The sequence below is a fragment of the Petaurus breviceps genome, unplaced genomic scaffold, assembly GCF_028583685.1.
Source record: "Petaurus breviceps papuanus isolate PSGF00001 unplaced genomic scaffold, PetGlider_PUasm1.0 90903, whole genome shotgun sequence".
Taxonomy (NCBI): domain Eukaryota; kingdom Metazoa; phylum Chordata; class Mammalia; order Diprotodontia; family Petauridae; genus Petaurus; species Petaurus breviceps.
Genome location: NW_027187376.1, coordinates 4,687,269 through 4,714,093, shown reverse-complemented (window position 1 = coordinate 4,714,093; position 26,825 = coordinate 4,687,269). Strand labels below are relative to the sequence as shown.

Here is a 26,825-nt window from a genome sequence, read left to right as displayed (position 1 = left end):
TACTGTGGTCACTTATTTTTTATATGGTGTACCTAATCTATTTCACTGATCTATCACTCTATTTTTATCTAGTACAGATTTTTTAATAATTATTGCTTTGTATAATAGTTTGAAATCTGGTACTGCTTTGGCTGCCTTTTTTCACTGTTTGATCCCCACTGATTCCTTTGATATTCTTGAACTTTTGTTCTTCCAGAGGAATCTTGTTATTACTTTTTCCTAGTCCTATAAAATAATTCTTTGGTAGTTTGATTGGTATGGCACTGAATAAGTAAATTAATGCAGGTAGTATTGTCATTTTTAATGTATTGATTTGGTCCATCCATGAGCAATTAATATTTCTCTAAATGACTGCATCTATTTTTATTTGTTTGAAAAGCCTTTTCTAGTCATGTTCATAGAATTCCTGGACATGTCTTAGCAGGTAGGCTCCCAAATATTTTACATGCTACCTAGTCTTTTTAAGTAGAATTTATCTTTCTAGCTGGGCTTTGTTGATAATATATATAGAAATACTCATGATTTATGTGGATTTATTTTATATTCTGCAACTTTGCCAAAATTGTTAATTGTTTCAATTAGTTTTTTAGTTGATTCTCTAGGGTTTTCTAAGTATACTAATGTATCATCGGCAAAGTGTTTTGTTTCCTCATTATTTTTATTCCTCCAATTTATTTTTCTTGTCTTATTGCTATCTAGTATAATACTGAATAACAGTGGTGATAATGGACATCCTTGCATGAATTCACCCCTGGTCTTACTGAATAGTATTCTAGGATTGTAGTTAATATTTGGTCTTAGTTTTAAATAAAATACTACTTATTTTAAGAAAAGTGCCATTTATTTCTATGCTTTCTAGTGGGTTTTTTTTTAACAGGAATGAGTGTTGCATTTTGTCTAAAAGGGTTTTTTTTTGTATCTATATAATCATATGATTTTTGCTGTTTTTGTTATTGATACTGTCAATAATACTTATACTTCCTCTAATATTGAACCAGTCTTGCATTCGTAGTATAAATCCCACCTAGTCATAAGAATGATCTTAGTGGTACAGTGCTATAATCCTAGACACTATATTTCAAGAAATTTCAAGAAATAATAAAAACTGCACATATCTATTAGAATCAGAAGGCAAGGTAGGGGCAAAAGGAATCTACCAATAATTTCCTGAAAAGAATCTGCAAAAGTAAACATCTTGATAATATTAAAGCCAAAATCCAAATCTCTAAGAAAATCTACTGCAAACATTCAAAAAGAAGCAGTTCAAGTACCAAAAGAGCACAATTAGGAACCCATAAAACATAAGCAGTTCTACAAAAACTGAGAGTATCTTAAAATACAAAACCCAAAAGCAAAAGCTATAGAAGCTTACAATCAAAAATAATTTACCCTGTAAAACTGATTATAATCCTATAAAATGGGAAAAAAAGAATCAAGAACTTTCCAACAAGAGAAAAGAACCTGAGAACAATTTATATAAAGAAAATGAAATAATATCGTAAAGAAAAGCAACTGCAAAAGACTTAAGAACTCTAATTAATACAATGACCAAAATGGGTCCAGGGGACCGATAACAGCGCATTTTGCTATTCATTTTGACTGGCTATGCTTATTTGTTATAAGAATTCTAAGTGTTTTCCCCACTTTCCTTCAGTTTTTAGCTGGAGGTAAGTGGGGTTTATTTGGGGGTTGGGGTGGGGAAACAGTAGGGGGGGTTGGGACAGTTAGCAATTGTGATTTTTTAAAAAGTGGGCCACTGAAACATTTTGTTTCCCTTTTCTTGGGAAGGTGATAAGGGCTAAGTGACTTGGCCAGGGTCACAAACTACTAAATGTTTGAGAGGTCCTCCTGACTCCAAGGGCTGGCACTCTATTCACTGTACCACCTAGCTGCCTGAAACATTTTCTAAAATGCACAAAATAGAACAAAATTCAGCAGGAGGCACAGACAAGTAGGACAATTTTAAATGTTATGCACAGAATTTATCTTGTGCTTAAAAAAAAAAAAAAAGCATGATATGAAGATTTAGTTTCATACAGAATTCTCTTTTCTGTGTCCTTCTATATGTGAAATTTTTTTTTCTTGGTGTTTCTAAGTAGCAGGGAGGGAAACAGGTAGCTAAAAAGCCCATAAGGTACCCGGTGACCTTGGTAGTCACCCAAACGTTGGTAAATTTTAAAGAAATTAAATCCATACTTACTCCTGAGCAATGGCTAATTTTGTGTATTTCACTCTCCTCGGGCAGCAACAATACGGATCTCATAGTTTCAGTCTCTGCATAATCCACAGGCCGGAGACCAAATATGTTTCTGGGAAAATAAGCACAGATGGGTTTAAGTAAATAAAATATGTGACTTGGTTCTTAATGAAATGGATGTATTTAGTGGAGTCATGTTTTCAATCTCCTTACTAATGTGCAGTTTTAACTAAAATACACAAGTCAGAATTTCACACAAGGCAGATGGATCCAGTGTTACAAGCTGCCATATTTGACAATGAAATTTCAGCAGCACGCCAAATCAAAAGATTGCATTCCCCACTCAATGTACTGCTCTGCTTACACGTGGATCTCTTTTTTATGAATCTGTATTTTTCAGCCACGAAAAAATACGGCTTGCTAATCATTAATCATAATCGTGGGGGTGTTTAGGCAGGGGGAGGGAGTTTTAATTACAGCTAGAAATCATTCCATGTATGGCAGGCTCTATACAAATATACAAATGAGATAAATTCATAAACCAGGCATTTAAATCTATCAGATGCACAATTCTTTTATATTACATAAAAATAACCAAATAAAACAGTGACTGGGCTACTTCTTACATTAACTAATTTATTAAATTAATTAATTTAACTTAATTTATTAAATTAATTGCTTTAACTAACTATTTATGGTCCATTATAATCAGGGATTTTTACTGCAGTGAACAAAAGGGCAAATGTGGGTCACAGAAGGACATGAATCATACCTTAAATTATATAAATTAAGTTCTGAGAGCCATGGGGCTTTAAGGCTGGAAGGAACCTTAGTGATTATCCTGGCTCTCTCCGCTTCCTTTCTGAGATGAGTGAATGGAGGCTCAGAATCACTCAATAAGCATTTATTAAGCACTTACATGTCTACCTGTTAATTGATGTGAATACAAAGAGGGGATTTTTAAAAAAAGGCTTCCTGCAGAAGGTGGTTTTTCAAGGTAACCTGGAAAGGAGGTGTAATGGGAATGCAAATTTGGAAGATCTTCCCTGCCCCTAGGCTAAAATGCACCTGAAGCCTGGGGAGGGAGGCTTGTTTTTCAGTAGATACTTCTTGATTGGCCAGTGAGTCAATAAGGTTGTTACATTCTCTGAGCCAGGAGAAGGCTATATAAGCCCTGATGTGTAGCTCTGTTTTGGGACTCACTTTGAGAAGTGTTCTGTGATTTGATCTGAATTCTGGGAAGCCGTTGTTGAGAGTCCCCCGGCTTTGAAAAACCCAGATTTGGAAACCCAGATGTTGACTGGGTATGGATGTAATGGTTGGACAGTTTGGAAATCTGTCTACTTGATCTGTTTCTGTCTTTATAATTCTGCCTGTATGCTTTGAAGTTTGGGGTGCTGACCTTTTTCCCCTGAACAAGGTAAACGATATATGTCTGACTGATTAAAGTAAGCTTGTTAACCCATTTTGAGTTGCTTTCCTTTAACAAAGCAGATCCAAGAACCTGTATGGGCGGCAAACCCTGAGGACGCTTGGGGTGCTTGCTGCTACAGGAGGCCAGAAATTCTAGAGGTGGAGATAGGAAGGGAGTGCATGCCAGGTAGGGGGGCCAGAGAGGGCAAGAGCAGAGAGCTTGAGTACTGTGTTGACAAGCATACTGGCCTCCCTACAGCTTGTCTTGTCACCATAATAAGCCATAAAGCACGCCACCCTTCTATTACGCAACTTAGACACAGTGTCCCAAAAGTCTTAGTGCCATTTAAAACTTCTTAATGCTTTAATAAGCTTTAATTGTGAGCTTAAACTTTATCAGTAGAGTCTTTTATATGCAGCTATTAGATACATATACAAATGTAGTCATATAGATATATATACAAAATTCATCTGCACTTAAATATGGCTAGTAAACTAAAATGTCATTACATAGAGCATCCCAAAAGCCTTACTGAAGTTTTAAGCTTATTAAATCTTATTTTATTAACTTTATTTATTTTTATTTAATTTATTTATTTAATTTATGAATAAAATAAATATTATTTATTTATTTAATTTATTACATTATTTTAGGCTTATTTAAATTCACTAAGGCTTTTGGGGACACCCTATAGATGCGAAGAGGGCAGCTAGATGGAGTCGTAATGATCAGAGCACCAGGTTTGGAGTCAGAAGACTCCATTTACAGATTTCAAATCTGGCTTCATGCAGTTACTAGCTGTGTGGCCCTGGGCAAGTCACTTTACCCTGTTTGCCTCCATTTTTTCATGCATAAAATGAGCTGGAGAAATGGCAAACACCTCTCCAGTATCTTTGCCAAGAAAACCTCAAATATGATCATGAAGACTCAGACATGATGAAACAATGTAGATGTGAAAAGTTCCGGTCACTCTAGTATATGTCATACTTAAGTGAAGATGAATTTTGTATGTGTATATGTAAAATGCAAAGTAATAGTTGATGTAACAGAATTAAACACTGATAAAGTTTAAGCTCACAATCAATAGTGTGCCACCATAGTTAATAAGCTTAGAATTAATCTTTAGGATAATGAAATAAAGGTATCTATATATCTACGATATAAAAATTCCTAATTGGAGCAAATCTAATTTGCCCTATTTTATAATACAAACATGTCTAACTGGAACAAATCTAATTTGCCCTGTAACTGAATGAGATGTCTTCCTTCTTCCTAAAAGCTAAGTGACTCCTTTTCTCAGCCTAGGTTTTCTCCCTATTTATATTCCACTTCCTTCTCACTATGAACTCATCAGGAAATGGAAATCTGACATGAAGAATAATCATTATTCCAAGCTTCAAACTAAACAAAGCTAAAAATTTTAAAAACTTCAAAAAAAATAAAATAAGCAATAAAATACCTTTGTTAAACGACCATGCCACCAGAAATTCACTGTGCAAACCTAGCTTATAAAGCCTATAACTTCTAACCCCATTTTACAGATGAGAAAGCTGAGGTCCTGGAAGTGAATGCAGTATCAGAGATGAGAGCCTTTTGACTCCAGAACCAGCGCTCCTAGAAAAAATAAAACTTTGTGCCACCAAATAAATGATAACAGGGTGACATTCAGGAGAATTTCTTCCAACAATGAGAAAAAAACTACCAGTAATACACGCAACCAAAGACTCAAAGCATCACTTGAATTCCTATCATTGACGAGGCCAGTCCACGAAATCAAAAACAGCCCAAACTCAGAAGATATTTAGCTCTGAAGAAACTGAAAATAAAACAAAGAGTAAGCCTCCAATCTCCATTTAGTGTACTTCAGCCTTCAAAACTCATATAGATTCTAGACTCATGGATCTTTTCTCTTGGATTCCACAGACTTGGTCATCTGCAGTCAATTCACTGGACTGCTGACTTGGCTCTCCACTATTACTAATGAGCTGGGAGATAGCACATTACAAATGCTTCAGATTAAAAGATAACTGGCATCATGGGAGAGCTAACCTATTAAACACTGTCATGGGGTTTCTATATTGTGATGCATTATCAAGAAAAGAATTTGACATTTAAGGAGAAGCATCTTTAAATCAAGCCGCTATACACACACACCCACAGCACCCTTTTCAATTCAATTTAGCCAGAGAAAGAAAAAATGTCAATTACTATATCGCATTATTGGTTAAGTCATGAAATGCTCCAATTTCAAAGGATCTGTGATCTCATTTCTCAGGGTACAACACTGCAGACAACAACCCCATCATGTCTTCTGGCTCTGGGCAATTTTTACCTATGTTCTCTGAGAAATCCTCCAAAGAGGGGCCACCCAACATCCTGGAGACCTTGCTCAAGGTCATAATTTAAAAGACAGAAACAATTGATTATTAGAGTGAGAGTCACTTCAGCAAGAGTTGTTTACAAATAGTCAGATCATGGACTCATTAGAGTCAAAGTCAAATTTAGTATCAAAGTAAGGGAAAGGTTAAAAATGAGAAGGCAATGAGAATGACGATTCTAGCCTGAGGGTGAAGGCAAGCTTTACATCTCTTGTTTCTAGGACAGTGCTTAGCATATACATAGGCTTACATATTTGTAGTTTAGACCTGTATATTCGACAGTGAAGGAGGTTATTGGTCAGAATAATACTGTGTTTCCCCGATAATAAGACCTATCCCGAAAATAAGCCCTCCCCTTACTGTGTAAGATTCCTCTAAAATAAGGCCTCCCCCGAAAATAAGCCCTATTGAGATTGTTACTGTAGTGAAGGTGATCCCCTGCGCTACACGCTACATTACGGTACCCTCTGTATGCACCGCCGCCCCCCCCTGGGAAACGCACGCCGCGCTCCGAGCTGCATCCAATCAGAGCTGCAGCAGTGAGCGCGTCATCCTGTTCTTCCCCAGTGATTTGCTTATTGAATAAAGGTACATTTTTTTGTTCACATTTACCTGTTTATTAAAATTGCTGTCAATGTTCATTAAAATAAGCCCTCTGGTGTTTTTCTGTCCAAAAAAATTAATAAGACAGTGTCTTATTATCGGGGAAACACGGGTAACTGTCCTGCACCATAGAGTCTTGCCTCAAAGACACCACTCACTAAGAAGTTACCACTGGTCAGTGGCGACACCAACAAGAGTAAGATGTTTTTGCTTAGTGGTTATAAAATAGCATGTGTCAGTGGCCTTTGGTGGAACCTCGTGTCAAGTGATCCTGTGTCTGGGGCCAGCTCTATGTTTAATACAGGGGGCATTCACTTTTCTCTGTTTCATGGACCTCATTTGGTTGTTTTGTGAAATCTATGGACCCCTTCCCAAAGCGACATTTTTAAATGCATAAAATAAAATGCATAGGATTACAAAGGAAACCAATCCTACTGAAATACAATTATTAACATTAAAAAAAAAGTTAATAGATTCATGTTCTTTTTTTTTTTTTGCATTTTGGAGAAATGTCTGGAATACATGTTCACTGTGGGTCATGTTAAACTGCTGTCACGTGACTAGACCAACTCTTTTTCTGACTTTTTTTTTCCACAGATATTCCCTTTCAGGAAATTATATCTACCAATGCCAATCTATAACTCTTCCACTACTTGGGGCTCCTTAGCAATATGTCAGGGGTTTCAATAATAAATATCTGTGGAGGAAAGGAAAAGTAGGGAAGATTTGAACCCTGGTCTTCCTAAATCTTCCTATAGCTTAACTCCTCACCTCTTTAGCATTTCTTGGTGATGTCCCAAATGCAATCTAATTTTCACTCTAAAACCCTCCCTAATTCACCTTCACAATTATTTTTTTCCTTCTCTTCTTGCTCCTACACAAATTTCTCCTACAGATGCCAAAAGTCTGAGAAAATGAGATGTCCGTGCACATACCCCGTAAATGACATCACTGGATATGAGAGCAAAAAGGCGGTGCCTTAGTATCCATCCATCTGGGTAATTCTGGTCAACTCGCCCTTCAAAATTCCCTCTGTTAATTATAACTTCAGCTGCTCCAAACTGCCTGCTCACCCCAGCACCAGACTGCAGGGTGGAGCAGGGGCAGGGGCAGGAACCCCAGAAGGATTCTTTGTTCTGCTAGGTCTCTGGTCTACTCTCAAGCAAACAGTGCCCAGGAGAAGCTCTCACTCACCCCTTCCCACACCAGTTTGTCTGACTTGTTCTCAGAGCTTTACATAAATGCCAAGAACAATGGTAACAATGTGTATTCATGGAGCGCTTTATAAGGGAGCCACAAAACGCTTTTATCACAACCACCCTTTGGAGGTAGGTGATACTGATATTATTCCCATTTTACAGATGAAGAAATGGAGGCTCAGAGAGATTCTTGAACTTAAACCATGGTCACGTAGCTATGAAGTGTATCACAATCAAAATTCAAACCCAGGTCTCCTCACTTCATGTCCCATGATCTTTCTACTATACAATAGAGAAAGGGGGTGGGGGGAAGGAATAAACATTTATTAAATGCCTACTGTGAGCAGACTCTGGGCTTAACCCTTTACAAACATGACCTCATTCAATCCTCACCACAACTCTGGGAGATGTTATTATGATCCCCATTTTACAGCTGAAGAAACTGAGGCAGACAGCGACAGAGATTATGCAGGAAGCATCTGAGGCTGGACTAGAACTCCTGTCTCCCGACTCTCCAGGCCCAGGACTCTATCCACTGGTCCAGGAACATCAGACTTACAGGCACTTTTTGGTAGAGGGGATGGTATTTGAGTTTGAGAGGGTGGCATGTGCCTCGTAGAAGAAATAATAAGCTTTGTGGGGACAACAAACAAATTAGCTTCACGAGCAGGATCAGTCTATGTAGGCTGGTAATGAGAAATCCTGCTGTTGAGATGGTCAGAGCAGATGGCCTGGAATCCAAGCAATAGTTTCCATACTACAGGCTTGTGTGTAGGGGGATGATAACAAACAAGAGGTAGTTTTTTGAGTAGGATTACTTGAGCTATGAATAGCATGGATGGATGCAGGAAGTAAATGGAGCCCAGTGGATTAGTTAGTACCATAACCCAGCCTGTCAGAAGGGTCTGAGAAAGGGTGGTGGGAGTGGGAACGTAAGGAAGGGGTAGCCACTCAGACTTTGGTAGGAGGCAGTTCTAAAATCATTTTGGGATCACGGATCCCTGTAGTGGTCTGCTCAAATCTATGGATCTCTCTTCAGACTCATGTTTCCTTACCTACATTTATAATTAAGAGAAATGCTAAACTACAATTAGAGGTTAGGGAAAATAAAGACAAGCTTTTGTTTTTTTTTCCCCCATACAAGTTCACAAGCCCTGAACAAACCTAGATTATAGATTTAGAATTAGTGAGGACCTTAGTGGCTGTCTAGGCCAACCCCCCTCCCCATTTTACAGATGAGGAAGCCAAGACCCAAGGTGGTTAAATGATCTGCTCAAGGAAACATGGTATAGTGCCTGGTTTTCCTCTCCCCCAACCTCAACCCTCCCTCAGGTAAGTAAGCAGACTGCCAGGTCAGTTCCACCCTCCCTCAATGGATGTGGGCCCTTCCCCAGTCAGCCCATCTTCACAGAGGTGGGCGGGCTTCCGGGTCAGGGAGACTTGGAACACTGGTGGGAATTTCAAGGTATGTACTGCTTTTGGCCTCTACAAGTTTCTGCTTAGTAATATCTAACCGTTGGCCTCATGGCCTCCCTTTAAAAGCTGAGGCTTTCCCTGAGATCGCTGCTGTATGACCTGGGATGGTGGGGTAGTACCTCGTCAGCCTGCCACGTGGCCTCATCAGCCAACACGGCATATAATAAAGGGTCCAATTCTAAATTGTTACTTGGGTCTTGCTCGAGTTTTCTGGGTACAACAGTGGCAGCATCACTCTGGTGATGTCAGTAAATTAAGTGAAATACAACTAATATGGTAATATGTCTTACATGACTGCACATATATAACCTTTATCAAACTGTTTACCATCTCAACAATGAGAGAGGGTGGGAGAAAATATGGAACTCAAAACTGCAAAAAAACACAAAGGTTAAAAATCGTTTTTTTTACATGTAAATTGGGAAAAAAATAAAAGTTTTTTTTTTTTAATTAAGTGAAATAAAACATCTCAAAAACACTCTTTTGGACTTAGATATGCAAGAGACTTTATGAAGTTGGGTGGTACAATGGATAAAGTACCAGAGTTGGAATCAGTAAGATCTGAGTTCAAATGTGGCCTCAGACACTTACTAGCCAAGAAACCCTGGGTAAGTCACTTAACCTCTCTACCTATCTCAGTTTCTTCAACTGTAAAAAAAAACCTAAAACAGTATTCACCTTTCAGAGTTGTTGTGAAGAATAAGTAAGATATTTGTAATATGAGCCTGAAACACAGTAGACTCTCAATAAATGCTTGTTTTGTTTCTTTCCTTTAAAAGAGACCCACTTAGCTCAAAGATCTCATTTTACAGATGAGAAAATCAAGATCCAGAATAGTTAAGTGACTGAATACTCAAGGTCATACATGTGATCAAATCTCAAGATTTTCTGAATTTTTTTTTTTGAGATACTGAATTTAGATGTAACACTGTTTAGGATTCACACCCATCAATGCCTTTTACATGTAACATTATGAAGATCTGATATCTATTAATGCAATTTTTAAATTTAAAAAAAGAAATCCTTTGACTATTCAAAAGACTTCACTCGGATTACATATGACTCAGATTCTAAAAGCCACATTAGAAAGAATAGTGTCTGTCAGGATTTAAAATTTTACTCTTAAGTTACTGGGGAAAACTGGCTTGCATTCTTTATGGTTATGGCGTGGTGGTATATTTTTATAAAAAGGCTCCCTAAAGCCACCTCTTCGATTTCTCCCTTCCCATCTTTTAACACCCCTGACACACTGCCATCCCAAATGGTCATTAATAACCTAGCTGGAATAAAAGCTTGCTTCACAAACTTTGAGGCAGAAGGGAAAATTGGAGGTCATCTAGTACATCTAGTACATCTAGCACTTTACAGATGAGGAAATTGAAAGCCCTAGAAGGACAGTGATTGTGCCCAAGGACACGTAGCCAATTAACAGTAGAGCAGGGATTCCAACCCAAGACCTCCAGTGCTCTTACATCTGTCTGGCTGCTAGTCATTGCTCTAAGCCTTAAAACAAATTATCCAATAAATTTTTCTTCTATTTCTAGTTGGATTCTCATATGAAAACATTTTTTTTTTTAAATCCAACCCTTGAGGAGTTATTGTTCTTACCTCTTCAGAAACTTTCGTTAGTCAAGTTTTTAGAGGCAGAAAAATTCTGACCAGTCTGCATTTATGAAGAAATGCAACTTCTGTTAACTGTGGATGGAAACTCTCTATGTTATAACTACATTCAAAGAAGTATGTATTCAGTACTTTATTTTTCCTGTTTGTTTCAAGTATTTATCATTAAGTAACAAGAGTGGGCTTTGGAAGGTCACAGGGAAAAGGCTAGAACTGTCGGGGGGGGGAAGCATGACTTGGATTCAGCGAGACAGTTAAAAATCCCAGCTCTAATACTTAGTAGCTCTGTGATCTTGAACAAGTCACAGTCTCTCTGAGCCTCAATTTTCCCATCTGTAAACTGAGGAGGTCGGAATGGATGAACTACAAGGTGGCTGTGACCCTTAGCAGCATCATCAAACTGTGTGTAGATATAGACTTATATTATACATACTTCTATTCATCAGTTTTTTCTCTGGAGGTGGACAGTATCTTTCTTCATTGGTCCTTTGTAGCTGGTTTGAGTATTTATGACACTCAGGATGAATCAGCCATTCAAAGTTGTTCTTAGGAGAATATTTCTGTTACTATGCACAACGTTCTCTTGGTACTGCTCCTTTCACTTTTCATTATTTCATGCCACTCACCTAATTCTACTGGTAAAATATGTGCCCCAAAGGGGCTGAAGAACTGAATGAGTCAGCACTGTGCTTTGGTGACTTAATCACAGCACTATCATATCCTACAGCAGTCTAAGAGATGGGAACTGGCTCCTCTCCAAACTGTGTAAGGCTGAAAAAGAATCTGGGGGGTCAGGGGAAATCACAAAAAACAATGAGGAAGACAATGGAGGAAGACAAAGGGTCTTTGTCTTCAAAGACTGAGGCTCAATGGCCAAGTGTTGGTCGTTAGAATATTCTGAGGAATATTAAAGAAAAAAGGATTCTCATCAGAAACACAACTTCCCATAGATCCTATGGGTAGCAAAAGCTCATCTATCCAGAGTCCTCTGCCATACTGTCAAGTTCTCTGGAAGCACAGAAGTTAGATGGCATCATGGATACAGCAACAAGACCTGAGATCAGATCCTGCCTAAGATACTTACTAACTGTAAGACCCTGGGGAAGTGGCAAAAATTTCTCTGAGCCTCAATTTCCTTATCTGCAAAATGAGGATAATAGCAACACCAACCTCCACCGGGTTGTTGCTGAAATGAGATAACATCTGTAATATGCCTTGCAAACTTTAAGGTACTATATAAATGTTGACTATTATTATTAGAACCCTGGTTCAACAGGGGAATATTAAAGAAGTAAATATATCGCAGTATGAGCTAGGGAGTACAGTGGGCAGAGCAGCAGATCTGAAGTCTGAGAGACCCAAATTCAAATCCAGCCTCAGATACTTTACCAGCTCTGTTTTGCCTCCTCATCTGTAAAAATAGAGATAATAACAGCAGCCATCTCCCAGGGCTGTTATGAGGATCACATAAGACAACTGTAAAGTACTTAGCAGCAATGACTGGCACAGAAAAGATGCTAGATAAATGTTAGCTCATTGTAGCATCATCATCTGCATTAGTATTAACAAAATCTAGTTTTCTATTATTTTACTTTGGCCTTGTATTTGCTTGTTTAAAAATTATCTTTTTTCTAAAATAGCATTATACCCAGGATCATTCCCTAATAGTCTATTCTCTAATTCTTACATTTAAGTTACATAAAAGTTAAGGCTTTCTCTGTTCTTCGCTCTAAATTTTTTAATGAGATATCAATTAAAATATTAGCAATTACCTACAGGTAGCAGATATGTTAACATCTTCTGTATACTTTAAAAAACAATGATATTATTTTCATTTCTAAGGGGGTAAAAACTCCCCCCCCCTGCCAAGTCACACAGACATAACACAATAATAAATGTAGCTATTCTATCATTTGCCTGCAGCAGAAAAATAATGACAGAGGAAGAATTATGTCAGGAGGGTAAGGAACCCCAATCTCTCAAGTGTAAGAGAGAAGAAAAAACACATATAAGGACAGAAATTAGCAGGCAACATAGATAATGTACTTTACATCATAAGAATCAAGGCTATTTCACAATACAGGAGGTTAATAAGCCAGATAATTCAATGATCTAGTTTCAATTATTCTTCAGAAACATAAGGAGGTAGCCGAGTGGGAAATGAATAATATGTATATTGATCCCAACAGTTTAAATTAAAACACTGAAAGACCAGAATTTTTTATGATAAGTGGCATTTACACAGGGTGGGTTTTTTCCCTTAAATATTCGTTTTATTATCACAACAACCTGGAAGGTAAGTGCTAAAACTGTCCTCATTTTATAGATGAGGAAACCAAGGCAGAGGTTAAGTGACTTGTCCGGGGTCCCATAGCTACCAATTTTCTGGAGTTGGATGTGAACTCAGGTTTTCCTGACTCTAGGTTCAGCAATCCATCCACTGTGATGACCAATCTTGTTTCCAGAACACTCCTAATGAAACATTCTTCTTTCATCTCAGTAGAGACATGGTGGCCTTTGAGTACAGAATGCTGCATCCGGTGTTAGACACAATCTCTGTTTGGGTAGATTTACTTAATTTTTCTTTCTTGGAAAGGAGAGCTAGGGGAAGGAGATGTATTTGAAAAATGACTTGTAAAGCTTGTGGAACTGAATGTTGTAAACTAAAAGTAAATTAAAAAAAAGAAAAATGACTTGCAAAAAATAAAAAGATAAGTAAAATATATATTTAAAAGAATGACTGATAACAAGATGAAACAACCCAGGACTGGTACAAAAACTCTTAATCAATGAACACTTATTTAACTACATACTATGTTCCAGACACTATATGTTAAGTCCTGGGGATAAAATGTCCCTGCTCTTAAGGAGGTTACATTCTGATGAGGGAGTCAACAAGTATAAATGGGTATATTCGAGATACATAGGGCAAACAGTCACAAAATATTCTTTAAAAAAAACTGCAGTCCACTGGATAAACCTAAAATGAAGGATTTATGGAAACGTATGGACAACAAGAACTACACAGGGGAACTAGGAATAGATGGGTTGAAAGCTGCCTCAGTGGAGAGAGTAGCCACCCCTGAGATCAAAAAGCCACTAAAATGCATTTTTTTTAAACACCTTCATTTTCCCACAACTTTCCAGGCCTCCAGTAACTTCTATTTCAGGTCTGATTGTCTCATACCTCTTGAGACACTATTGTTTATGGAACATTTCACTATATCAAGGGAGCTGAGCATCATGGTAGAGTGTGGGAATTGATTATTTCTTTTAACAAAGAAGCTGTATCTTAAGATTTAGTCTCATGAGTCCTTTCAGACCTATACCAACGTCAAGTCATTAACTCTGCATCTTGTAAACCTGCTTTTCATTCCAAAGTGTGTGGATGCTTTGGGAAGTACCAAGGGTTATTTAACCACTCCATTGAAAAGGAAATAAGGGACCAAGGAAGAACCTTTAGGGCTAGCAACTGAAATAATCTGCTCACATACAGGAGATAAGCCAGGAACGAATGAATGATTTGGCGCTCAGCCCCAACTGATTGGAAGACTACCATAGCGGGGCTGTAATGTATATGCTACCTTTAGTTCAAATGCTGGATTCTTTCGGATCTTGGATCTTGCCTTTCCAAAATCTGCTAAGACAAGAGTTCTTAATATGGGGTCTGTGAATGTCTATGCATATACATAGACATACACACAGACCCCTCTATGTAGGTAATTGTACTTCATTATACAGTTATCCCTTCCATAACACCGGGATTAAGGGTATGGTGCCCCTGTGATCTGGAAAATATGAGTAAAATCCCTAGGGGCAGATCCTTCAGGAAATCATATAAGGACTTAGCCTTTTCTCGTATGATGCCAGAGTCTACTGAAATGCCTTTTTAAAAACACTCCTGTATTTCTGAGTTTCTAAACTTCTTCTGTCTTCATGCATCATCTATCTACAGCTTTGGTAAAACTCCCCCCAAATTCCCATTTAATTTCTTATGCCAACTCACAATATATAAAAACCCATGTTGCAGAAAGTAGATGTGGAAGGGATAACTGGAATTTGTAATTAATTCTTTGTACTATGTATTCTATTTTATGCATTTAAAAAAAATTATTTTTGGTCTATACTTTAGAGGCAATCAGAGTTAAGTGACTTGCCCAGGGTCACTTAACTGTTAGTAAGTGTCTGAGGTCAAATTTTAACTAGGGTCCTCCTGGAAGGGCCAGAGCTCTATCCACTGTGCTGCTTAGCTGCCCCTACATTTTATAAATACGGAAAACTGAGGCAGCCATCAGTTAAGTAACTTATCCAGGGTCACACAGCTAGTAATTGTCTGAGGCTGGATCTGAACTCATGTTCTATGTATGTACTTCGCCTGAATTATCTGTCTCCTTGGAATGACCCTTTGAAGAAAGCCCTACTCATATGCCAACCTTGCTCTAGGAGAATAAAGCTGAAGATTCTGTTGACTAATACTCCGGCCGCCATCACTAAGCTGGCTGGACACTGATTCTATTTGGGAAACGGTATAAAGGGCAAGCTTTGCAGCCCACACTCACAGAGTCATTGACAACACACACCCAGGGCCCTGTTTGGACAGTCTCTGTCAGAGCATCGTAAAATGTTTCACTTTATTTTCCCCACTACAAACTGATATTTCACTTTAAATGAAACACCCCGTACAGAATACAGAATAACCTTTTTTATTTCCCAAGAACAGAGCGGCAGGTGCCAGCCCACAACTGTTCACTAAATGAGTCTTACTATGGGAGGGAAGGAGGAGGTTATCATCAAATTTAAACGTGCACCTGCTGCAGAGACGACTGCAGGCCACCAGGTACCTAACGGAAAAGCAGCAAGACAGTTTTGTGGTAATGCTGAGCCTATTGTGCATAGCAAGCTGGTCAGGCAGCCCGTCTGAGTGGAGAGTGTTTATGAACCACTGTGAGACTGCAAACACGGAGATCTAATATTTCAAGTCACTTTGCTTGCCATGAACCAAGAAAGACACTGGAATTCGAGAGGACAAATACATGAGGAAAAAAAAAAACCTGCCCATAAAATACAAATTATCTCTGTGCAGGAGATTAACTTATAAAAAAAAATTAACTAGGCCACAGGGACAATTAATAGGTCCACTGGTCCATATAATATTTTCCATTTATAGCCAGATATCCTTCCTAGTCAGAGTAAACTTAGTGAGTAGCAAAGTCTTCTAACTGCTAAATCTAGTGCATTTCCAAATAAGAATAATTCATAAAGCAACCCACATAATGTTTTATATAAAAGCTCAAATCTCATCATGAGCTTTTTTTCTTTAACTGAAGAAGGCAAGGAGGAAGTTGGGGGAGGTATCATACTTTCAACAGTTAACAATACCGACATTTATACAACAGAGGAAGAAATGTCAGGAAATCAGGTCTCAGAAACCAATATATGACTCCCACCCATTCTCTCATTTAAAAACTCTAATTATCATATGTAAAACGATATAAGTCATTTGTATACAACATATTAGTTGAATGAATAGGGAAGGTAGTAAATCTGAACTAAAAAAAAGTACTGTAGAAAACGACTGCTTGTCAATTCAATGTATTATACAAATTCTTTCAACATTTTCTTCCAAAGATCTAGGGGTAAAAATAGGCTATGTTCTCCCAGAGAAATCGACTATTACTCCAATTTGCATGTTGGAATAACAACTTTTAACAATAAACAAAAAAGGGGGGGTGGGAGGGGTGCAAAATGAGTTTTAACAAAATTAGTGTTCTTGAAAAGGTGGTAATATTGTGGGGAAAAGTGTCATACTTTTTAAAAAGTTCACACTCATTAGAGACCCCGATTCACATTGTGGACAGCAGGATAAGAAATAACTAAACAGAAATTAATCTTATACTACCCTAGCCCACCTTCAAAGGCCAAGCTCATTGCACCAATAAGAAAAATAAAAATAAATCTACATGTCAGAAAACTTAACAGATAGGAAGCAAATGATGCTTATCTAATGTAAAAATTCCATACAAAGTATATTCATCCATGTTATTAGTCTTGATTATACTAACTTAAACTATCCCATTTTACAGATGAGGAAAATCAAGGCTTAGAAATATTAAGGGATTTTGAAGATTTTCCTAATAACAATAACAATGTTAATAGTAGTTAGCATTTATAAACAACTTACTACATACAAGTACCATGCTGAGTGCTTTACAAATATTCTCTCATTTGATCCTTACAACAACCCTGTAAGGTTGGTGCTATCATCATCCTCCATTTTACAGCTAGGGAAACTGAGGCAAACAGGTGTTAAGTGACTTGTCCAAAGTCATACACAGCTAGTAAGTAGCTGAGGTTAGATTTAAAAATCAGGTCTTACTGGCTCCAGGCCTCACACTCTATCCACTGAGGGGGAAGCTGGACATTTTAAGACACATTCACAGAAAAATGTTTTCAGATTCACTTGAATTAAGTGGGTAAATAAAAAAGCTAGTGAGTTATGTAGAACAATGTCTTTTCCTCCATATATACACATGAATCCAGATATCCCAAAAGATCTATAAACATACTCACCAATAGAGATTACAACCCATCCATGTCTAATTATCTTACACAACTGTTTTTGTCCAACAGTTTCCGAAAATCCTCCAAGACTTCTCTGGGCTACTTTTAGTAGTTCACAGATAAAATTCAACAATTACGATGTATAGTGGTTAGCCCTTGCTGTGGTCACAGGAATTTAACATCTTATTTTCTGGGCATATATATCTTTGAAAACAAATTACACTGGGTTTCTCAAGCACAGGGCATTGTTGGTAATAGGTCAAAGCCTACTGATGCCCATCACACAACTTTTTATTGCCCTTGGAGTCATCTACCATTTTGATTCTTTTGAGACTATGATGTTTTCCCACAATTCACAAATAATTAGTAACCTAGGGAGAACAGTGGTGTTAAAAAATATGGCCTTCTGTGTCAGGGAGTATCTCAGACTGAGACTGTTGAAAGCACTCTCAAATTTACCAAATGCTTTATTCAATTTTGGGCCCAGGCTCAATTTCTATCTGTAGTGCTTGGCTAAGACAAACTGTACCGACGGACCAATTCAGTGAGTTGCCTATCCAAATGTAAGCTATACTTTGGGCAATAAGCATCCTTCATGCCCTTGGTTTTTCCCCCAGAGAGTGCTAGGTCAATCCATTCTGAATGACTGTGGGCGTCTTTGAGGAAATTCAGTAGTATTCCAAGGCTTAATGGAATTAACACAATGTCATCCATAAACAAGAGAGTCTGGAGAACTTCACCACCTGGTGAATATCTCTGGATAGATGCTTTAGAAATACATACATTTACTTATAAATATACTCTATAAATACAGGCATATATATATACTGCAAAAATATACACATTTACTTATAAAAATATGAGCAAACAATTTAAGTACAGAAAACACTCTCTTCATACTGTCAAAGCAATGAGTTTTTTTAAAGTAAAATACTGAGTCTTGAGGAATACCTGATATGCTCATAACCTGCTTGCTATCCCTAAAAAGTATTATGATACATATAGCTAAAATATACTGAACAAGGAGACAAGAGTCCTGGGGTACATCCACATAAAATAATAACAGTAATAGCAGCTAACAGTTAGATAGTGCTTACTATGTACCATGCACTATGCTAAATTATCTCATTTGATCCTCATAATAACCTGGATGCTATTATTTTTCCCATTTTACAGACGGGGAAACCGAGACAAACAGGACTAACTGACTTGCCCAAGGTCATACATTTAGTAAGTGGTTGAGGCCAAGTTTGAATTCAGTGCTGCCTATACCTAGATGAAAGTATAAGAAAAAGGAACCAGCAAAGTAGACTGATAGAGAGGAGAAAAACAGGGAGAAAATGGTATCCAAGAATCAATCCTAGGAAGAAGAAGCTGGGCAGTTAATAGAAAGAAGGGAGTGATGGGGCTAGAAGCTACACAACAGTGGAAATGAGAAGAAGATGGTGATACAGAATAATCTTTCTAAAAGTCTTGCACTGGAAGCACAGCAGAGGAGGAACAATACTCCTTGAAAGTGCTGTGGGTTGTTGGTTTTTAGGGAGTGGGAGGGTGTTAGAGGTGTTAGATCAATGTAAGAGTTGGAAGGGGCCTCTCAAAGGCCATCTGGTCAATCAATCCAGTCCAATACTCTCGCTGTGGCAGATAAAAATCAGTCACAGTTCAAACCCAGGTCCTTGGAAACCAAACCCAATACCCTTTTCCATACCTGAGAAGGCTGCAAAGGAAAGGGGAATTTAGTAAAGGGAAGAGATTAAAAATGGAGAGGGAGAGAGAGAGAGGGAGAGGGAGAGAGAGGGGGAGAGGGGGAGAGGGAGAGAGGGAGAGAGAGAGACAGAGAGACAGAGAGAGAGAGACAGAGAAACAGAGAGAGAGATAGAAAGGAGAATCAATGGAGTGAAATCCTGAAAGAAACAGACAAGAAAATATGGCTGGACAGATGGAGAGGTCAACCTTGCCACATCATTCTCTCAGAGACGGGGGAAAGAGGAGAGGATAGGTAAAGACATCTCGAAAGTTTGGAGGTCAGGATAAAGGCAGACAAGGAAGGTCATGTCAGAAGACTTCAATCTCAGCCATGGAGACAGGGGAGCCATCTGCCAAGAGGGGGAGACGATGGGAGGTGGAGCTAGGGAGCAAGAAGAGGTCCAGAACACAAAATATGTGGGCACAGAGATGAATAAAGGATTGCCATGCAGCAAAGCAAAGTCCCTACAAATCAAATGAGTGTGTTTGGCTCTCTTCAAGATCTTAAATGCTAAATATCTCAATCCCCTTCTTCTACTGGGCTCTGATTTCACATACTTAGAGACTGCCCCTTCCTTGCCTTATTGTTGCTTTGTGATGGTTGACTTGTTTCAGTCATGTCCATGATCCAATCTGGAGTTTTCTCAGCAAAGATACCATAGTAGTTTCCCATTCCTTTTCCAGCTCATTTTACAGATGAGGAAACTGAGGCAAACAGGGTGAAGTGACTTGTCCAGGGTTACACAGTCAGTAAATGTCCAAGGATGATTTGAACTCAAGTGCTCCTGATTTCAGGGACCGTGCTCCATCGACTTCACCAGCTAACTGCCCCAATCCAACTGCTTCTTAAGGGGGCAATGCAATCAACCACAAAAGTCAACTATATACACACGCTTTCCTTCTTCTCTCTGGTTTATTCCCTGCCACCCACCGCCTCTCCCAGTCAGAATGTCTGTCTACACACCTGAGCTAACCTGCATAGTTAATAACAGCTACCACTTCTGTGCTGCTCTCAAGGGTTGTAAGATGCTTCCTCTAGGTTATCACATTTGATCTTCATAATCATTCTGTCAGGTGAGTGCTCTTATTATCCCCATTTTACGGTTGAGAAAACTGAGGCTGAGAGGTGTTAAGTAAGTTGTCCAGAAGAATCACAGTAAGCAGTACCCAAACGGGGTTTGTTATATGCTACAACAGATGGTAAGGAGGCAGGCAGAACGAATGCCTTTACTAAGACTAACAGCATCAAGTTGCTACTAATTAAGTACATTTCAGGAATGATCTGGTGAACTTGGAAATTTTATAATGCAAAGAGACTGTCCCAAATTCAGTCCAAGCAGCAGCTGATATACGTTGCCCAGGCTATCTCAAGGCAGTGACAAAGACTGTCCAGTATCTTCAGTGTGACAATGACTTGTGACTCAGGATAACTAATAACCACGGATATATTAGCTCTCCAAGGCTACAGTTCTCCTTAGAAGTCAGTAGTAAAAATATATTCTACACGTGGTACCAGAGACTACATGCAAGAACCCAGGAATAACACAGAAAAACGACAAGCAGCTGGAGCTGCTACAACAACAGATGAGTTTCAAGACATCTGTGGTTCCAAGACAGCACCATTTTATCACAGAAGAAGTAATTATTAGTGAGACTCATTAATCAGTTCATACTTTAATCTACACAAAACTATACTTCGTTGTGGGCAGCTAGGTGGCGCCATAGTGCAGAGTGCTGGGAATGGAGTCAGAAAGACTTCTCTTCCTGAGTTCTAATTCAGCCTCACACTTACTAGCTGTGTGACCCTGGGTAAGTCATCTAACCCTGTTTTCCTCAGTTTCTTCATCTATAAAATGAGCTGGAGAAGGAAAAGGCAAACTACTCCTGTAACTTTGCCAAGAAAACACCAAATGGGGTCACTAAGTGTCAGACTCGACTGAAATGACCGAACATGAATGTCTGATTGAATAAGAGAATTATTTTGCTGTTGCCCAGTTACATTTCAAGGTATTAAAGTGTTGATTCAAAAATGCCAATTCCACTAAAACTAGAAAGCACCTTAAAAAGTCCTCTAGTTCAAGCCAGTTATATTACAAATGAAGAAATTAAGGCCCGGAGAAAGTTAATTAGTCCATTAGTGCAGCAAAAGTCTAGAAAAGCTGCAAGGTTTTCCACAAGGAAGCATTTCACACCTGATAATTATAAGTAGTTGGTTTAAGATTGTATAAGTAGGGCTGTTTTATTCTTTGTTATCTTTTCTTTCATCCTTGATATAATACCAGGTACACAGTAGACACTTAATAAATGCTTGTTAACTGATTATATTTTCAGTAGCTAATTTTTAGATTCTACCTTTTCCAAAGTACATGGTTATCTCAAATGAATGTTTTTTTTTAAATATATATCTTTAATTCTCACACTTGGGAGGTATTTTAGAAGGAATATGAATATTTTCTTATATTGAACTTTCTGAATTATGCTCATCCTTTGGGAGAACTTTAATGAGATTAAATGAGAAACTGGTATATCAGCTTACTCCAATTTAATTCAACACTGAAACTCAACTTTATAGTCTTACAAACCTAAGAGGATGAGGCAATGGACTAAGACAAAAAGTCCACATGAGTCCTTTACTTGTGATGTGTTCCATGGTGTCTATTTTAACCGGCAATTTCCAAAAGTCACCAACATCCCTTTGTGTTATAGTAAAGCAACATACCCCATCAGCCTCATCTGAAAGATGCAAAACCTTTCATTATGATGCAAATTAATCACAGAGTTCTATGTAACATTCGGAATTGCCTGTATTCTAGCACATTATGTCCAAGTGGACATAAGGAGAAGTGCAAGATGGTAAATAAATGCAATGGTCAATTTCAAATTTCTACATATATTTTAAAAGAACTGGTTTTTGTACCTATATAAATAAGGTCAGAGCAATAAAAGTTTTTAAAATAAGCTTGATAATTATTCCAGCACTAAAAGGAAGCACTCTCTCTTTGTGTATCTCTTTCTCTATTTCCCCATCTCTCTCTCCATACAACCACAGAAGTAAAAGGCACATATGCTGATTTTTAAACCATTACGAAAATCACATCTAATTCAGAGAGACAGAGGAGATAAGGGGATTAAAAAAAAATAAAACACATCAACAGCAACCTATATATTAAGGTCTTAGCTTCACAAGTGATGATAATTTAGAAATACAAGTCCATTACAGCAGCAAGTTTCCAACCTACTTACACGGCATTGCAGGAGGCTCCATGGGAGAGTAACAGCTTGGCAATGCTCACGTGCCCATTCCTGACTGCATCGTGGAGTGGTGAGTCATTCTGGTAGCCAGTGGTATTTACCAAAGCCTTGTGTTGTAACAGCAGCTCCACAACCTTGTGATGTCCATGATTACAGGCTTCATGCTAATTGATACAAATTGGAGGGAGGACAGAGAAGCATGACAAAGAATAAGTAAACAAAATCCTAATGATCTGGCAAAAAACCAAACAGAACAAGGCAAAAAAGGTCTGTTTTTTAAAGGATGCTGAATTAGGTTAAGAATTTTGCTTTTAAGTCAAGTAGTCTCGATTCAATTTATTTGGAAAAACATTCATAAGCACAATAAAGGCACTTATTCTATGTCTTAAAAATCACTCAAATGTAAAAGCTCTTACAACAGCTCTTCTGACATCCCTTAAATAATCATTGACTTTCACAGACACTCCTCCAGACCACTGCTATTAAATATGTTTTGTCTCCTATTAGAATCCACGCTTAACACAGTGCCTGGTACCCAATAAGCAGTAACTTTTTAAAATTTTTCATTTAATATTTTATTTTTCCCCAATTACATGCAAAAACATTTTTTAACATTCTTTTTTTAAAATTTGACTTCCAAATTTTCTCTTTCTCCTCCCCAAACTGAGCAGGAAAGCAATTTGATATAGGTTATACATGTGTAGTCATGCAAAAACATGTCCACATTAGTCATATTGTGCAAAAAAAATACAGACAAAAAAGCCCCTCAAGAAAAAATAAATTTTAAAAAGTACGTTTCAATCTGTATTCTGACACTATCGGTTCTTTCTCTGCCTTCAAAGTTGTCTTGGATCATTGTATTGCTGAGAATAGTTAAAGTCATTCATAGATGATCATTTTACAATATTGCTATGACCCTGTACGTATCGCATTTCACTTTTCATCTATTCAAATAAATCTTTCCAAGTTTTTCTGAGAGTATCCTGCTCATTGTTTCTTACAGTACAATAGTATTCTATCATAGTCACACACCACAATTCTGTTCAGTCATTCCCCTAAATTTCCAATTCTTTGCCACCAGAAATGAGCTTGTAAGCAATAATCTTAATAAATGTTTTTTCATTCATTTACTCAATTTAGGTTATAAAGGCAAAAGAGTTTTAACTTGAGGCCTGGGTGATAAGTCCTTTATGGAGAAATAAGGAACGTGTATTTTACAGGAAATATTGCTAACCATAAATCCCAGATTTAGAGCTTTGAAGAGACTTGATAGGTCTGACTCTAAATCCACTATAATATCATCAACAAAGCAATTATTAAACACTTACTGCAAGTGGCCATGATGTAATGCATGGGATACAAAAAAAGAAGCTAGAGTTCATGCCCTAGGAGAAGTCTTCAAGCAAAGGCTGGACCATGATATAGGAAAAATTATTATTAGGATGTGGATGAGACTAGATTAGAAGTTCTTAACCTAGATTTCATGAACTTTTTCTATTTCAACAGAAGTGGTTTCTTTGTAATGCTACACATTTTATTTTATTTTTTTTAAAAACATCCTGAGGAATCCATAGGTGTCACCAGACTGCCAAAAAAGTCTAAGACACAAAAAAGGTTTTGGAAACTCTTTAATTAGAAGTTTCTAGAGGTCCTTTCAAATGGAAATTTTGTAATTTTCTGAAGTGACCCTGACCTGAGTTCAATGCATACCACAATTTCACCTTCCATAAAGTTTGCCGTTTTCCACTGATCAAACAGCTATCAACAGTATAAAAACATTCAAAATCTACACCTACTTAAATGAGTTCATAGGGGTCTACAAGCCAGCTCTACCACCAGTCATTACTACAAGTGGTCAAGGCTTATCAACTATCATTAGTAAACTGTCTAATCCCAACAATGACTAAATTAATACATTTAACAACTGAATGGAAGATATCAAAAACAGACTCCAGAGAAAAGAAATACTCCAAGTAAATGTTGTCCCCATTTTTTTTTACATATGCTCACAGCATCACTTTGCATTTTAATAAATCCATTTGAACAAATCCCCTCTTAGGATTAACATGAACCATGGTACGTCTGATTTGGAAAATAGGTCATATTAAAGCTGTTGTTTTTTTTTTACTGGCAAAGGAAGAAAACCCAAATCACTACAGCAAGATAGCCACCTCTAGAATACTCACTTCTTTTCATTACCATATACTTTCCAGATCATGAAAAAATAATTAAACCAATCATGAAAATATTATCTAGTCCGAGAGAAAGTCTCTACAACTCCATGACTTAGGGCTGGATGAATACCTTCCTGGCATGATATTTTGGCTAGTGGGGACACCATTATATATCACTTTAAGCCTGCATGCACCTGGTCTAATTAGACTCCCAGTTTCTGTACTGAACTTCTGGTTTGCAGGATGAATGCATCTCCCTCATTTGCTGACATCTTCTGTGGCTGCACATGTCATATCTCATGTTTATTGTCCTAATGCAATTAGCCCAGATAGTTAGCACTTGTTTCCAAATGCAAGCAGCTTGTACTGTTATTTCCTGTGGATTCTTCACATTACATCTTTAGCTGTACACTGTATCACAAGCCAAAAAGAGCTCCACAAAAAAAAATGGGCTCTAAATAAGTAAAAAAAGAAAATACTAAAGAGCTGTCAGGATAACAAGGAGGAAGGGCTACAGTTTCCACCCTTCTATCCACAGATAGCAACGGAGGCACGTGCTATATCTCACTGGAACTTACTTTCCTGTGAAAAACATCACATATTTCTTGACGCTTCTTGACATAGCCAGCAGCAAAAGTCAGCCTCTAACGGGACCAGCTTTGGAAGGTGAGACCTTCCTAAATTTAGCAGCAGCTGTTACTAGCTCTGCCCTACACCAGCTTTTGGGTGACCCACTAAAAAAAAGAAAGCAAAATGGGAACACCAAAAAAAAAAAACCAGAGCATAACCACAATCCTTACGGAAGTAAGTCAAGATAACACAATAATCTCTACTGGGGGTCTGTGGGCACTTAAGGGGGTGAAATGTAACATTTTCTTTAATTATGAATGCAGGCAATAAACATTATTCTGAGAAGAGATTCCATAGGCTTCAGCACACTGACAAATGGATGCACAACACCAAGGTTAAGAACTTCTGTTCTAGATAATACCCTAACCACACTGATCAGGTCAGAAGCCATTTATTCCCCCTTATAATTAATGCAAATATAATTTTATTAAAGGGAGGGAAAGGTAGAGAAGAAAGTCCCACAGGAGAGTGGTGTAATCAGAGAGTAAGGAAAGCTGAAAAATACCAATGGAGTCCATCCAGCATGGTCTTTAACATTTGGGTCACTTCCATTTTGGAGGAGGCATTCAACAGATGGTATGTCACCCTAGGGGGAAAAAAATTTAAAAGCAATACATGAACATTAGATTTATAACAGGATGGTAACAGAAAGAAAATGTCATTACTTTTGAGAAAGATAAAAAGCTAAAGCTACCCAGCTTCTCCCTTCTGTTTGCCACAATCTTGTGATTCAATCATTTTAAGTGAAATTAAAATGTGTTCTACTCTGGGGAAAGGAACAAACATTGTTACTTAAAAGTGAGTTTGTACTAGTTTTAGAGCCAAATTCTGAAGGCAAAGGATCATAGATTTCAAACTGGAAAAGAAAATGAAGGTCGTCTAGCTTGTCTCTCTGGATTTCCCTCTCCCTACTTTACAGAAGCAAAAATTTGCCCAAGGTCACCCGTAGAAAGTGGCGAAAGCAGGATTCAAACCCAGGCCTTCCAAATCCAGATGCTTTGTTCAGGCTATTACCATTACACTCTCTCTATACCAAGCCATGCTATCTTTAGCTGCATGGTACAAATTTCTATTGGGGATTTCCTGTTGGAAGGGAGATGAAAAATCACACATCTTAGAGATCATGGGATCACAGATCTAGGATTGGAAAGGACCCGTGAGAAAAAGGAAAGCAATCTGCTGAAAGTTATGTGGTATTCAAACCCAAATCCTCCCAGCCAAGATCAGGCATTCTTTCTACTGTCTCTGTAATGGTCACAATTAAACAATTAAACCTTCAAGCTAGTGTTGAAAACATAGGAACAGAATGAATTCCACCAGTCCTTCACAAATTGGCGTCGTCCTTATACTAAGACAAAGATTTAATGTTTATTATTTTAAAAGTCATTCATATAATTTCATTCCTCCTCTCCCAATCCTCCCACTGAGCAGCTGGAAAAACCTGCTACCACAGGAGGCACCTTCCTTCACTTTCTTTCTTTCTCTTTTGTCCCCTCCCATGGCAGGAGGCTGCGCACCCAGGCTGCTTCACACACACACACACACACACACACACACACACACACACACACACAC

General features: G+C 37.9%; 1 protein-coding gene across 3 annotated transcripts in view; it reads right to left on the bottom strand.

Annotated features, from left to right (window-relative positions):
* The window catches only part of BARD1 (BRCA1 associated RING domain 1), a 142,815-nt gene that overhangs the window by 34,893 nt on the left and 81,097 nt on the right, over positions 1-26,825 (bottom strand). For all 3 annotated transcript variants that reach the window (XM_069075205.1, XM_069075206.1, XM_069075207.1), the window contains 3 exons: positions 25,756-25,836; positions 22,438-22,610; positions 2,201-2,309 (listed from right to left, as the gene is read on the bottom strand). In XM_069075205.1, coding sequence (XP_068931306.1) covers positions 2,201-2,309; positions 22,438-22,610; positions 25,756-25,836 — 363 coding nt within the window. The remainder of the gene's footprint in view (positions 1-2,200; positions 2,310-22,437; positions 22,611-25,755; positions 25,837-26,825) is intronic.